The sequence below is a fragment of the Chlorocebus sabaeus genome, chromosome 6 (genome assembly GCF_047675955.1).
Source record: "Chlorocebus sabaeus isolate Y175 chromosome 6, mChlSab1.0.hap1, whole genome shotgun sequence".
NCBI lineage: Eukaryota > Metazoa > Chordata > Mammalia > Primates > Cercopithecidae > Chlorocebus > Chlorocebus sabaeus.
The window spans coordinates 58589502-58603069 of NC_132909.1; the positions used below are offsets into that span (position 1 = coordinate 58589502).

At 56.2% G+C, this 13568-nt stretch overlaps 1 protein-coding gene and 1 non-coding gene across 2 annotated transcripts; both read left to right on the forward strand.

Annotated features, from left to right (window-relative positions):
- Window positions 1-831: 831 nt before the first annotated feature.
- On the forward strand, window positions 832-10300 carry EEF2 (eukaryotic translation elongation factor 2). The gene is made up of 15 exons (XM_007994869.3): window positions 832-941; window positions 1957-2171; window positions 3058-3239; window positions 3331-3542; window positions 3928-4106; window positions 4316-4421; window positions 4910-5023; window positions 5378-5516; window positions 5641-5836; window positions 6286-6544; window positions 6971-7078; window positions 8230-8583; window positions 8798-8980; window positions 9061-9193; window positions 9627-10300. The coding sequence occupies exons 1-15, from the start codon at window positions 939-941 to the stop codon at window positions 9818-9820; spliced, it is 2577 nt and encodes an 858-aa protein (XP_007993060.1). The 5' UTR covers window positions 832-938; the 3' UTR covers window positions 9821-10300.
- Window positions 3777-3842, forward strand: LOC119622473 (small nucleolar RNA SNORD37). Its single transcript, XR_005239091.1, has one exon. It is a non-coding gene; the product is annotated as a small nucleolar RNA SNORD37 (small nucleolar RNA).
- Window positions 10301-13568: the final 3268 nt, after the last annotated feature.

Consider the following 13568-nt stretch of genomic DNA (forward strand, 5'->3'; position numbering starts at 1 on the left):
CAGTAAAGCGCTTAGCCGGGTGCCTGGGGCATGGCAAACCAGTCCTGAAATAAATGTTTTATTAATAGCAATCTTAGCTAATTAAATACATAGCGTTTACTGAGCGTTGGGTACCAGGCACGGTGCTAATTCTTTTAGATGTCTTTAGTTCGTTTTAGTCCACCCCAAACAATAGGGTGGTATTGATCACCTCCGATTTACAGACGAGGAAACTGAGGCAAAGAGAAATCCTAGTAGCTAGTAGAAGTGCACGCAGTGTGGTCAAGGTAGCAAGGTGTTTTGTCCACTGCTGTATCTACAAAACCTCTAACAATGCCTGGTGCATAGATGCTCAGTATGCATTTGTGGGATCAGTGATTCCGATGCCTGCTTCTTCTTATAAATCTTTTTATTTTGAAATAATTGCAGGTAAGGAGTTGAAAAACAGTATAGTGGTCGCGAGTGTCCTTTTTCCCTCGGCTTCTCCCAGGGATATCGGCTTACATAACAACGCCCAAACCGGGAAATTGACTTGGGTAAAATTCACAGACTCTATTCACCTTGTAATGTGGCTTCAAGAGAAGTGCTGGACATTTTGTAAGCTAATATCGTTGCTATGGTTCTTATTCTCAGCTAAAACGGCGCTCTTTGCTTTGTGCACCTGAACACTGCACACCGAGGGCGACCACCATCCCCGAGACGCCCAGACTGTATCCTAAAGCAGCCTTGCCAGCGCCGAATGGGTTAACGGGGGAGGTGTGCGGGAACGCCTCCGTGCGCTTGCGCGGCGTCGCTTCGCCCCGCCTCCGCAGCGCAGTCACATGACCCGCCCAACCGGCGTCCGCCTATAAAGTGCTGAGTGTTGACGTCAGCGTTCTCTTCCGCCGTCGTCGTCGCCATCCTGGGCGCGACTTGCTTCAGTCGGTTCTACCTGGGAGAATCCACCGCCATCCGCCACCATGGTGAGTAACTCTGCCTCGCTGGTGTCCCGGAACGGCGGCGGGGCTTCCGCGGGGCCGACGCTGCCTAGACGCTGGGGCCGCCCGTGGCGGGAGGAGACGTAGCGGTGGCGGAGCCGGAGGAGCCGGGGTTGGGGCAGCGGTCGCCGCCATGTCTGTGCGCCGCACTGTTCACGGAGCCCCTTCTCCGCTTCCGGGGGCGCCGTAACCTTGCCCAGACCCGGCTGGAGCTGGGGTGTTAGGGAGGATGGGGGTGGGGTATGATGATGTGGCAAGCGTTGTAATGGCGGGCACCGCGGTGGAAGCGGGGAGACGGGGAGGCGCCTTATGTAACTCGCGGGCCGCGAGTTTGAGATCGATTTTTTGCCGGGGGACTAGGGGCGGCAGGGAAATGGCAGAACGAGCAAAGCGACCCCTGAAAGTATCCCCTTTCCTCCCAAATACCTTCTTCTGATGCTGTTAACTGCCGACCCTAGGCGCTTGTCCTTGTGGCTCCGAAATGTGCAAAGACTCGTTTTGAGACACGAGGTGTAGGCTTGTGGCTGTTAGGGCCGTTCCGGCTCCCCGTTATCTCCTGGGGTGGGTGGCCTTGTGTGATCCCTCTTGCCGAGGGGTGACCTTGCATTTTATTATGAAGGTTTTTGGTCGGGGAAGCCTGGGTGGCCCGATGACAAACGTGGAGGGGGCTTTGGGAGAAGGTTCATCCCTTACGTGTTTGGCCTCTAATAACTCTTTAGTGTTTGTCCTTGGTATCAAGGAAATCTGTTGCTACTGAGTTTTATTTCTGAGCGCTTTTATTTCTGGGTTGTCAATTTTGGATGACATCTGTTGACAGGGGATCCTTGGAGATTGCGGGGTAGTTCTCAAGGCGTGTTAGGCTGGCAGGATTGGGTGGGCTTGGGGCACCCCAACACCAGCCCCCTCCTGGCCTTGGGCATGTTGGTTCGTTTGGACTGAACGCTCCCTGCCAAGCCGTGTTCCTGGAAATCTCTGGTCTGAGCCTCCCCCTTCTGCCCAGGTGAACTTCACGGTAGACCAGATCCGCGCCATCATGGACAAGAAGGCCAACATCCGCAACATGTCAGTCATCGCCCACGTGGACCACGGCAAGTCCACGCTGACAGACTCCCTGGTGTGCAAGGCGGGCATCATCGCCTCGGCCCGGGCCGGGGAGACACGCTTCACTGACACCCGGAAGGATGAGCAGGAGCGTTGCATCACCATCAAGTCAACGTGAGCTCCCCCTGCCCTCTGTACCCAGGCAGGGAGGTGCTGGCCTGACAGCTGGAGGCCACTGGGCCAGGGTGGGCGGGGAGAGACTAGGCAATGTCTCTTTCTCCTGGTTTCTTAATTCATGGGAGAATGAGTGAGGTTCAGTCCAGTGAGACGGCATCAAGAGTCACAGGGATTGGGGGTACCGCGAGGTGAAAGATTTTCTTGAGGAGGAGCTTCACTCAGTGGTTCTCCTTCCCTGGGAGGACTTGCCGCCACTCCTACAATGTCTGGAGGGGTTTTGCTGTCACACCTGGAAGGGGGGGTGTTCCTGGCACTCAGGATGCGGGAAGCTTTTGTGTTGCGCTGGATGGCGTTCATTCCGTGACAGTTTTTGGCCCCTGATGTGAGTGGGGTGAGAGTTTAAAACGTCAGCGCAGAACACAGTGATCCTAAATGCTTTTTGTCCTGGGTTGGCACCATAGTGAGGGTCTCTGGCTAAAGCTCTTCATTTCCACTGGAGCAGGGGCAGAAGTAAGGAGGGAAGGGTCAGAGTCTCTGAAGGCTTTTGCTGTCCTGCTGAGTCTTTTCGTTGCTACTTTGAGTCAGGTGTGATGAGTCTTGGGGGGACCAAGTCGGTGGGGCAGAGTGTCTGGTCAGGAGTCTCTGAGTAGCTGGCTGTGGGGCTGGTACCAGGAGTTCCTGTCGTGGGGGGCCTGTCTTGGACAGAGTATTGTAGAGGCAAAGGACAAGGGTGGGTTGGCTCTTGTGGGTGGGTTGGGTCTTGTGGGAGCCTCTCCAGGGATGAGTCATGGAGGGAGGAGCAGCCTGGCTTCTGACAGCATCCCAGCCTCCCTGGGCCAGGTGTGTGCATCCTGTCCCCCTGATGGATCCCTCCCTCCATCAGTGCCATCTCACTCTTCTACGAGCTCTCGGAGAATGACTTGAACTTCATCAAGCAGAGCAAGGACGGCGCCGGCTTCCTCATTAACCTCATCGACTCCCCCGGGCACGTCGACTTCTCCTCGGAGGTGACCGCTGCCCTCCGAGTCACTGATGGTGCATTGGTTGTGGTGGACTGCGTGTCAGGTAAGCAGCGGGTCCCCCTGAGGCAGGGCCTAGAACCCGGGGCCTTCCCTGTTTGAGGATGACAGCGCCGCCCCGTGCCCTGCATCCCTAGGCGTGTGTGTGCAGACGGAGACAGTGCTGCGGCAGGCCATTGCGGAGCGCATCAAGCCTGTGCTGATGATGAACAAGATGGACCGTGCCCTGCTGGAGCTGCAGTTAGAGCCCGAGGAGCTCTACCAGACCTTCCAGCGCATTGTGGAGAACGTGAACGTCATCATCTCCACCTACGGCGAGGGCGAGAGCGGCCCCATGGGCAACATCATGGTACGGCCCTCCCTGGCTGGGTGGTGTGCCCACTGCAATGGGCACTGCAGGAGCTGGCGGGGAGCGGAGTTGAGCTGAGGGGACTGGAAGTGTGTTTTTGCCAGGAATGTTTTGGTGACAGAGAAGGGGGCTGGAGTGTTCTCAACCTTCTTGACCCAACCCTTGATCTTTGGGCAGCTGGAAGAGGCGAGCGCAGGGAACAGTGTCGTGGGTGGTGGAGGGGCCGGCCCCCTTGTTCGTGATGACTGATCATTTCTTCACTTTGACCTGATGTCTACTGAAGAAATCCAGCGTCTGAGGCCCATGCCTGAGGCACCCAGTCCGCAACTGCAGGCTCTGCCCAGGGGCCCTCCTCACAGCCGCTTCCCATTTCTCATACCTCCAGATCGATCCTGTCCTCGGTACTGTGGGCTTCGGGTCTGGCCTCCATGGGTGGGCCTTCACCCTGAAGCAGTTTGCGGAGATGTACGTGGCCAAGTTTGCTGCCAAAGGGGAGGGCCAGTTGGGGCCTGCAGAGCGGGCCAAAAAAGTGGAGGACATGATGAAGAAGCTGTGGGGTGACAGGTGAGCCCTACGGGGTATGATTAGGGGGTTCCTGACACCTGGGGGGAGTGGCAGCGCCCAGGGTTGTGGTGCCATATTCACAGCACGGCTCAAGCCCACCAGTCACCCCAGAGAGTCTGGCCCAAGCACGTCCCCTTGGCGATCCCCCCACCCCCCCGCCTCATGCCTTGGAGGCCCTAACTTGATTTGGCTTTGTCTCTCCCTGCTAGGTACTTTGATCCAGCCAACGGCAAGTTCAGTAAGTCAGCCACCAGCCCCGATGGGAAGAAGCTGCCACGCACCTTCTGCCAGTTGATCCTGGACCCCATCTTCAAGGTGAGGAGTGAGGGCTGCGCCGGGCCTATTGGCCCCTGGCCCTGCTGGTTCTGGCCGGTTGCTTGTCAGCTGATTGGGCCCATCTCCCTGTGGGGCAGGTGCAAGGTGGGAGGTGGCGCAGCTCCTAACTGAGGTGGAGTCAGGGTTCTTCTCTTAAGGCCTGGACTACACAGCCAGAGCCTTGGGACCTCCCTTGCAAGGAGGGGTTTGGGTAACTTGCGGTTTTGGCTACAGGTAGCCATTCAGTGCTTGTAAGTCAGAACTCGTGCTCTTGTCTATGTGTCAGAGTGGGCTTTTTCTCTGTTCTATCTCGAGGCTTTCTCCAGCTCCCCATTCGCTCAGCTGGGCCCCTGGTAGGCAGGCCAGGCCTGCTCCTGCTCTGCATTGCGTCCCCCTGCGCTGACCTTAGTCTCTCGAGCAGGAAGCAGTGCCAGGCTTCCTCCTGCCATTCCCAAATGGGCTTTCCTGTCTCCTCGTGGTGAATTTAGGTGTTTGATGCCATCATGAATTTCAAGAAAGAGGAGACAGCAAAACTGATAGAGAAACTGGACATCAAACTGGACAGTGAGGACAAGGACAAAGAAGGCAAACCCCTGCTGAAGGTGCGGCCTGAGCCCAGCCCGCGGGTGGAGGGAACGCAGGCTGCGGCTTCTGGATGCTTTGACAGCCCAGGCCCTGGGGGCTGAGGTCCGCAGCTGCGCAGGGACAGCTGCTGTCCCTCTCGATTTAGTCTTCAGGTGTTGCTGGAGACACATCCTAGCAGCTAGCCCCATCTGGGACAGGTGTGGACAAGGGCCTTGGCAGGAGTGTGCACGGCCTTTGCCGCCTTCCAAAAGGGGCCATGCTTTGGAGAACAAGACTCGTGACTTTGGCTTCCTTGGCTTCAAGAGAGGAAGGGTGTATGGGGCCTTCCTGGGCTCCCCAGGTGTCTGATGCACCGCCCTCCGCCCCTGCAGGCTGTGATGCGCCGCTGGCTGCCCGCCGGAGACGCCTTGTTGCAGATGATCACCATCCATCTGCCCTCCCCTGTGACGGCCCAAAAGTACCGCTGCGAGCTCCTGTACGAGGGGCCCCCGGACGACGAGGCTGCCATGGGTAAGTGGTCCTGGTGGTCGGGTCCTGAGTTGCAGCCGGAGGACTTCCTGAGGTTGCGGGTTGCAGGCTTCCAGAAGGCTGAGCTGCACTGGAATAAAGCTTGCGGGTTTTCTCTGTCCCTCAGGCATTAAAAGCTGTGACCCCAAAGGCCCCCTTATGATGTATATTTCCAAAATGGTGCCAACCTCCGACAAAGGTCGGTTCTACGCCTTTGGACGGGTCTTCTCGGGCCTGGTCTCCACTGGCCTGAAGGTCAGGATTATGGGGCCCAACTACACCCCCGGGAAGAAGGAGGACCTCTACCTGAAGCCAATCCAGAGGTGAGCCGCTGGGTGATGGCCAGGCCCCTCAGCACTGTTGTGGGCCCTGCCCTGCTCCAGGTCTTTGGCGCCTCGGTCAGGAGCTAGAAGTGAGGAGCGTAGAGGGAGTGTAGGGTGATATTAGTGCAGCCACAGCTTTTATCCTCAGAATCCAGTGAGGGCGTTCCTAGAGAAGCCACAAGTCCCAGGGCACAGCAGATCCCCGCTCATCTGTATCCCTGGGCTCCAGGTGGGTGGTGGCAGTCTTGACCCATACCCAGGGAGAGGGCAGTGACTCCAAAGAGGGTATGTTTCCTGGCAGCCCCCACACAGCAGTCACGGACTTGCGGAAGCCCCCAGCCTGCCCTGGGACCAGGCAGGAGGGCTCCCAACCCTGGGAGGGACCTGCCCTAGCCTAGGATCCAGCAGAATCATCCCTGCGGCCTGCTGCCGCGTTTTGCTTTCTCCAGAACAATCTTGATGATGGGCCGCTATGTGGAGCCCATCGAGGACGTGCCTTGTGGGAACATTGTGGGCCTGGTGGGTGTGGACCAGTTCCTGGTGAAGACGGGCACCATCACCACCTTCGAGCACGCGCACAACATGCGGGTGATGAAGTTCAGTGTCAGCCCTGTCGTCAGAGTGGCCGTGGAGGCCAAGAACCCGGCTGACCTACCCAAGCTGGTGGAGGGACTGAAGCGGCTGGCCAAATCCGACCCCATGGTGCAGGTGGGCGCGGAGTGTACCCGCTGGGAGCAGTCACTGTCGGGGGGCGGCTTGTGGCCTCAGCTGTGGCTGTGTGGGTTGCTGTGGTTGTCAGATTGGGGTGACATGTCATGAAAGGAGGGGTTCCCAGCTGTGGGAAAAACCCCTGCTTCCATGGGGCTCACACCTCCCAGATGGAAGTTGTGTAAACGGGGACCCCCGCCCAGGCGGCCCCCACCCTCTCCCAGGCTGCCCTGCGCATGTTCACCGTAGCTTGTGGGCCTTACATTTCTTCAGGAGTTTGTGCTGGTCCCAGGCTCCTGGCACCTTCCACTGAAATCTTGTCCTGGCGGGGTCCAGCTGCTTCCTAGCTAAACGGAAGCTGGTAGCCTGGTGTCCCACCTGTTCCGAGCCCCCTGCCCCTTTGGTGCTAACTCGTGTCCCTTTCAGTGCATCATCGAGGAGTCGGGGGAGCACATCATCGCGGGCGCCGGTGAGCTGCACCTGGAGATCTGCCTGAAGGACCTGGAGGAGGACCACGCCTGCATCCCCATCAAGGTGAGGCGCCAGTGACCGGCCGTCCCCACGCCCCTCCCCAGGCATCGACTCCTGCCCTCTGTTTTAAAGCTGAGCCCAAGTGGGCTCCGTGCAGGCGCCTAGACTCGATCTTTTAGGTTTCAGCATTTTAGGTTCCTCAAGTCTCCTTTTTGGGGTCTTCTCCAGACATGTGGGGCTGTTTTTTTGTTTGTTTTGTTTTGGAGGTAGAATGTCGATGTGTCATCCAGGCTGGAGTGCAGTGGCGTGATCTCAGCTCACTGGAACCTCCACCTCCTGGGTTCACGCCACTCTCCTGCCTCACTTAGCTTCCTAACTGGGACTATAGGCGGCGCGTGCTACCACGGCTCGTTAATTTTTTTTTGTGTTTTTAGTAGAGACGGGGTTTCACTGTGTTATCCAGGATGGTCTCAATCTCCTGACCTCGTGATTCCCCCGCCTTGGCCTCCCAAAGTGCTGGGATTACAGGTGTGAGCCACCGTGCCTGTCCCGGGCTATTTTTTTTCTTTTTTTTGAGACAAAGTTTCGCTCTGTTGTCCAGGCTGGAGTGCAGTGGCGCGATCTCAGCTCACTGCAAGCTCCACCTCCCGGGTTCAAGTGATTCTCCTGCCTCAGCCTCCCAAGTAGCTGGGACTACAGGTGCCCACCATGCCTGGCAAATTTTTTGTATTTTTAGTAGAGACTGGGTTTCACCGCATTAGCCCGGATGATCTTGATCTGATCTCTTGTTCCACCCGCCTTGGCCTCCCAAAGTGCTGGGAGTACAAGCGTGAGCCACCGTGCCCAGTCTCCAGGGCTGTTTTTTGAGTTAACTCAGAGACAGCTCATCTTGCTGTTTTCAGTCCACAAACACAGATGCTCCGGTGGGATAGGGCGAGGCCTGCTCCATACCTTGTTTTTTTCCTGTTAATGCTTAAAATTCCACAAGCCTGTGGTTTCTGTGCTGGAGAGCTCCGTGGAGCCCCTGCTGCTTGTCCTTGCAGGGAGTGAGATGTGCTTGGTGGTGCGATACTGATTCCACTTGGTTCCAATTGATGTGGCTCTGCCAGACTGTGTTAGGTCTGCCTTACTGGGAAAAGCGTTTAAGGATGCCTCTGCGTGTAAGGTCCCCTCTTCCGACAGGCAGGTGTGTGACCTTTTTCTTCTTTCTGCAGAAATCTGACCCCGTCGTCTCGTACCGCGAGACAGTCAGTGAAGAGTCAAACGTGCTCTGCCTCTCCAAGTCCCCCAACAAGCACAACCGACTGTACATGAAGGCGCGGCCCTTCCCCGATGGTCTGGCCGAGGACATCGATAAAGGCGAGGTGTCTGCCCGCCAGGAGCTCAAGCAGCGGGCGCGCTACCTGGCCGAGAAGTACGAGTGGGACGTGGCCGAGGCCCGCAAGATCTGGTGCTTTGGGCCTGACGGCACCGGCCCCAACATCCTCACCGATATCACCAAGGGCGTGCAGTACCTCAACGAGATCAAGGACAGTGTGGTGGCCGGCTTCCAGTGGGCCACCAAGGAGGTGAGGCACAGCTCAGCACATGCAGACCACACCCATTTCCACGCTCTAGAGGGACCTTATGATCCTGCCTGCTGAGTCAGGGACCCTGATAGGGCCAAGGTGGGCAAGGCCCCAGGTCCCCCTGGTGGAGACCTGCAGGACTTGGCAGGTGGAAAGCAGGCAGCCGAGATGCATTGGGCCCTTGACAACGGCTCTCCCCCTCCCCCTCCCCCAGGGTGCGCTGTGTGAGGAGAACATGCGGGGTGTGCGCTTCGACGTCCACGACGTGACCCTGCATGCTGACGCCATCCACCGCGGGGGCGGCCAGATCATCCCCACGGCGCGGCGCTGCCTCTACGCCAGCGTGCTGACCGCCCAGCCGCGCCTCATGGAGCCCATCTACCTTGTGGAGATCCAGGTGAGGTCTGCCTGCCTGCCGCTGACCCTGCCACCGTCCTGCCCAGCAGCCGCTGACGGCTTCTCTTTCTCTTCTGGCAGTGTCCAGAGCAAGTGGTCGGTGGCATCTACGGAGTTTTGAACAGGAAGCGGGGCCACGTGTTCGAGGAGTCCCAAGTGGCCGGCACCCCCATGTTTGTCGTCAAGGCCTACTTGCCTGTCAACGAGTCCTTTGGTGAGTGTTTACCCAGCGTGGCCTGCAGAGCCCGGCAGGCTAGTCTGGGGGCCAGAAGCCCAGTAAGTTTAGCAGGGTGTTAAAGGAGGTGTCCTGATGGGAGCAGATGATGGACTTAGCAGGTGGCCCAGCTTCTGACTGCTTGTGACCCCAAATCACTGAATTCACAGGGGAGGGACTCTCCTATTCCCAGTGTGAGAAGGGCTCTGGGCCTGGAGCTCTGAAGGCTTAGGCCTCGGGCCAGTAGAGTAGCTGAGCTATAGCACAGGGTCGTCCCGAACGAGCAGGCTCTTGGTGGAGTGCTGGGCACCAGGCCGAGCGTCTGGTCTGCAGGGTGACTTGGGCTGAGGAACTAGCCTGAGCTCCCGACAGGACTTTCCTCCATCCTGCCACCTTCCTGGCAGCCCAGTGAGCCTTTCGCTTCCCTCTGCAGGCTTCACCGCTGACCTGAGGTCCAACACGGGCGGCCAGGCCTTCCCCCAGTGTGTGTTCGACCACTGGCAGATCCTGCCCGGAGACCCCTTTGACAACAGCAGCCGCCCCAGCCAGGTGGTGGCTGAGACCCGCAAACGCAAGGGCCTGAAGGAAGGCATCCCGGCCCTGGACAACTTCCTGGACAAATTGTAGGCGGCCCTTCCTGCAGCACCTGCTGCCCTGGGGACTCGCAGCACCCACAGCACCACGTCCTGGAGACTGTCCCGACACAGCGACGCTCCCCTGAGAGGTTTCCGGGGCCCGCTGCGTGCCATCACTCAACCTTAACACTTGATGCCGTTTCTTTCGATATTTATTTCCAGAGTCCAGAGGCAGCAGACACGCCCTCTTAGCAGGGACTTTTACTGGGCTGGTCGGGGAGGGGGAGGTGGGATGGGACACCCAACACTTTTTCCGTTTCTTCAGAGGGAAACTCAGATGTCCAAACAAATTTTAACAAACGCATTAAGAGGTTTATTTGGGTAAATGGCCCGTAGTGGCTTTTGCCCCGGAAAGGGGAAAGGAACAAGCGGGTAGATGATTTCTAGCAGGCAGGAAGTCCTGTGCGGTGTCACCATGAGCACCTCCAGCTGTACTAGTGCCATTGGAATAATAAATTTGATATGGTGGTGACTCCGTTTTGCGTTTTTCACCGTGTCTTCCTAGGGGAGCAGGGCTGCCCAGTACCTAGAAGGGGACCCGGGCCCTAGTTAGGTGCAGCCTGGGGCTGCCTCAGTGTGGTAGGTGGAACGTTCTGGAATGGTTGGAATGCCCTACCCCTGTGTCATTCAGAGAAGCAGCTGCCAGCTGCATGGGTCTACTGAGCATTTGAAGTGCTCAGGGAGTTAGCGTGGCAAAGAATTATAAGATGTCACTTTGAATGCATTTGGATGGCCCTGTGGAGTGAGGGGCACTGGATTGAACTTTGCAGACTTCAGCAACTCTCTGAATTGCTGACAAGCTCACGGGTTCTATCCACCATCAGGATTTTCTATGGTCATTCCAGTCCTGACTAGTTCGCTAGAAATCCATTTGCTTGCTTTGAAACTTTTTTGTGAGATGGAGTCTCTGTTTCCTAGGCTGGAGTGGAATGGCACCATCTGCTAACTGCAACCTACACCTCCTGGGTTCAAGCAGTTCTTCTGCCTCAGGCTCCTGAGTAGCTGGGATTGCAGGCGTGTACCACCACGCCCAGCTAATTTTTGTATTTTTAGTAGGGGTGGGGGTTTCACCATGTTGTCCAGGATGGTCTCGATCTCTTGATCTTGTGATCTGCCTGCCTTGGCCTTTTACAGGCCTTGGCCGATTATAGGCGTGAGCCACTGTGCCCGGCCTTTTAAACAATTTTTTAGAGGCAGAGTGTTGCTATTTTCCAGATGGGTGTACTGCAATCAGCTCACTGCATTCTCCACCTCCTGGACTCTCCTGCCTCAAACTGCCAAGTAACTGGGACTCTAGGCATGTGCCACCATGCCCAGCTAATTTTTATTTATTTTGAGAATTTTGCTGTGGCCTGGTTGGTCTTGAACTCCTGACCTCAAGTGATCTGCCTGCCTCAGCCTCCCAAAGTGCTGGGAATTACAGGTGTGAGCCACTGTGCCGTGTTGCCCAGGCTGGTCTCCCTCCTGGACTCAAGCAGTCCTCCTGCCTCAGCCTCCCAAAGTGCTGGGATCTCAGGTGTGAGCCACCACACCTCATTTGTTCTCTAAATGGTGCCAAGGATGTGAGGAGGCCTAATCTTGTCAATGCTGATAAGAAGGTTAACATGATCATTTTCTGCGTGTTTCTGTGTCCTCAGGAAGGCAGGTGGGGACTGTGAAGTAGCACTGTGGGGTTCCTGGCAAAGCGGGGGGGCACTCTGGCCCTGCACTGCCGAGGCCAAGCCTCAGCTGAGGCTTTGCCCACATGTAGGTGTGCCTGAGGTTTGGCTTGGCTGTTGAATTTGGGCTGTAACTGAACTATGTTTTCCAGCAGTCGGGGAAATTGTAGGCAGCTTGGATTACTGTGTTTTGAGAGAGAGTCTTGCTCTATCACCCAGGCTGAACTGCAGTGGCGTCATCTCTGCTCACTATAGCCTTCACCTCCGGGTTCAAGGGTTCAAGTAATTCTTGGGCTTCAGCCTCCTGAGTAGTTGGAATTACAGGTGCCTTGTTGCCATGTCTGGCTAATTTTTGTATTTTTAGGTGAGATGGGGTTTCACTGTGTTGGCCAGGATGGTCTCAAACTCTCGACTGCAAGAGAGCAGCGGCCTCAGCCTCCCGAAGTGCTGGGGTTATAGGTGTGAGCCACCATACCGGGTCCTGTTCTGTTTTTTTTTTTTTTTTTTTTTTTTTTTTTTGAGACGGAGTTTCGCTCTGTCGCCCAGGCTGGAGTGCAGTGGTGCAATCTCTGCTCACTACAAGCTCTGCCTCTTGGGTTCACGCCATTCTCCTGCTTCAGCCTCCTGAGTAGCTGGGACTACAGGTGCACACCACCACACCCGGCTAATTTTTGTTGTAGTTTTTAGTGGAGACAGGGTTTCACCATGTTAACCAGGATGGTCTCGATCTCCTGACCTCGTGATCTACCCACCTCAGCCTCCCAGAGTACTGGGATTACAGGCGTGAGCTATTCCGCTTGGCCTATTCTTTATTTTTATTTTTGATGTGGAGTCTCACTGGTCGCCCAGACCGGAGTGTAGTGGTGTGGTCTCGGCTCACTGCAAGCTCCGCCTCCCGGGTTCGTGCCATTCTCCTGCCTCAGCCTCCCGAGTAGTTGGGACTACAGACGCCCACCACCACACCTGGCTAATTTTTTGTATTTTTAGTAGAGACGGGGTTTCACCGTGTTAGCCAGGATGGTCTCGATCAGACCTCATGATCTTCCTGCCTCAGCCTCCCGAAGTGCTGGGATTACAGGTGTGAGCTGCCACGCCCAGCCTCTGTTCTTTTTTAATAGTACAAAAGTTAAGATGGTATGTGGAAGCTGAACTTTTTTTAAATTTTTTTTTGAGATAGAGTCTTTGTTGCTCAGGCTGGAGTGCAGTGGCAGGATGTCAGCTAACTTCAAGCTCTGCCTCCCGAGTTCATGCCATTCTCCAGCCTCAGCCTCCTGAGTAGCTGGGACTACAGGTGCTCGCCACCACACCCGGCTAATTTTTGTATTTTTTAGCGGAGACGGTTTCACCGTGTTAGCCAGGATGGTCTCCATCTGACCTTGTCATCCGCCGGCCTCGACTTCTCAAAGTGGGATTATGGGCTTGAGCCACCACGCCTGACCAACGCATTGTAGAAAATGTAAATAAAAAAAGTAAAGGCCGGCTTGTGGCTCACACCTGTAATCCCAGCATTTTGGGAGACCGAGGTGGGCCGATCACAGAGATCGAGGATTGCTTGAGCTCAGGAGAGACCAGCCTGGGTGACATGGTGAAAGCCCGTCTCTACTAAGAATAGGTTAACTAGCCGGGCTTGGTGATGGGCACCTGTAATCCCAGCTACTTGGGAGGCTGAGGCATGGGAATCGTTTGAACGCGGGCGGTGGAGGTTGCAGTGAGCCTGATACCTCCACTGCACTCTTGTCTGGGTGACAGTGACACCCTGTCTCAAAAAATAGTTACCTCCCAGTGTTGTCAGTTGGCACATACTAAGTCTCAATACAATGCTTGCTGTTATCCTTTTTTTTTTTTTTTTTTTTTTTTTTTTTTTTGAGACGGAGTCGCTCTGTCGCCCAGGCTGGAGTGCAGTGGCGCGATCTGGGCTCACTGCAAGCTCTCCCTCCTGGGTTCAAGCCATTCATCTGCCTCAGCCTCCCAAGTAGCTGGGACTACAGGTGCCCGCCACCATTCCTGGCTAATTTTTTTTTTGTATTTTTAGTAGAGATGGGGTTTCACCGTATTAGTCAGGATGGTCTCGATCTCCTGACC

What these genes read in the sequence shown, in the direction of transcription:
- EEF2 (XM_007994869.3), top strand. An exon ending in TGCATCACCATCAAGTCAAC is followed by an intron (nt 2,172 to 3,057) that starts GTGAGCTCCCCC and finishes TCCCTCCATCAG; the next exon opens with TGCCATCTCACTCTTCTACG. An exon ending in TCTACCTTGTGGAGATCCAG is followed by an intron (nt 8,981 to 9,060) that starts GTGAGGTCTGCC and finishes CTCTTCTGGCAG; the next exon opens with TGTCCAGAGCAAGTGGTCGG.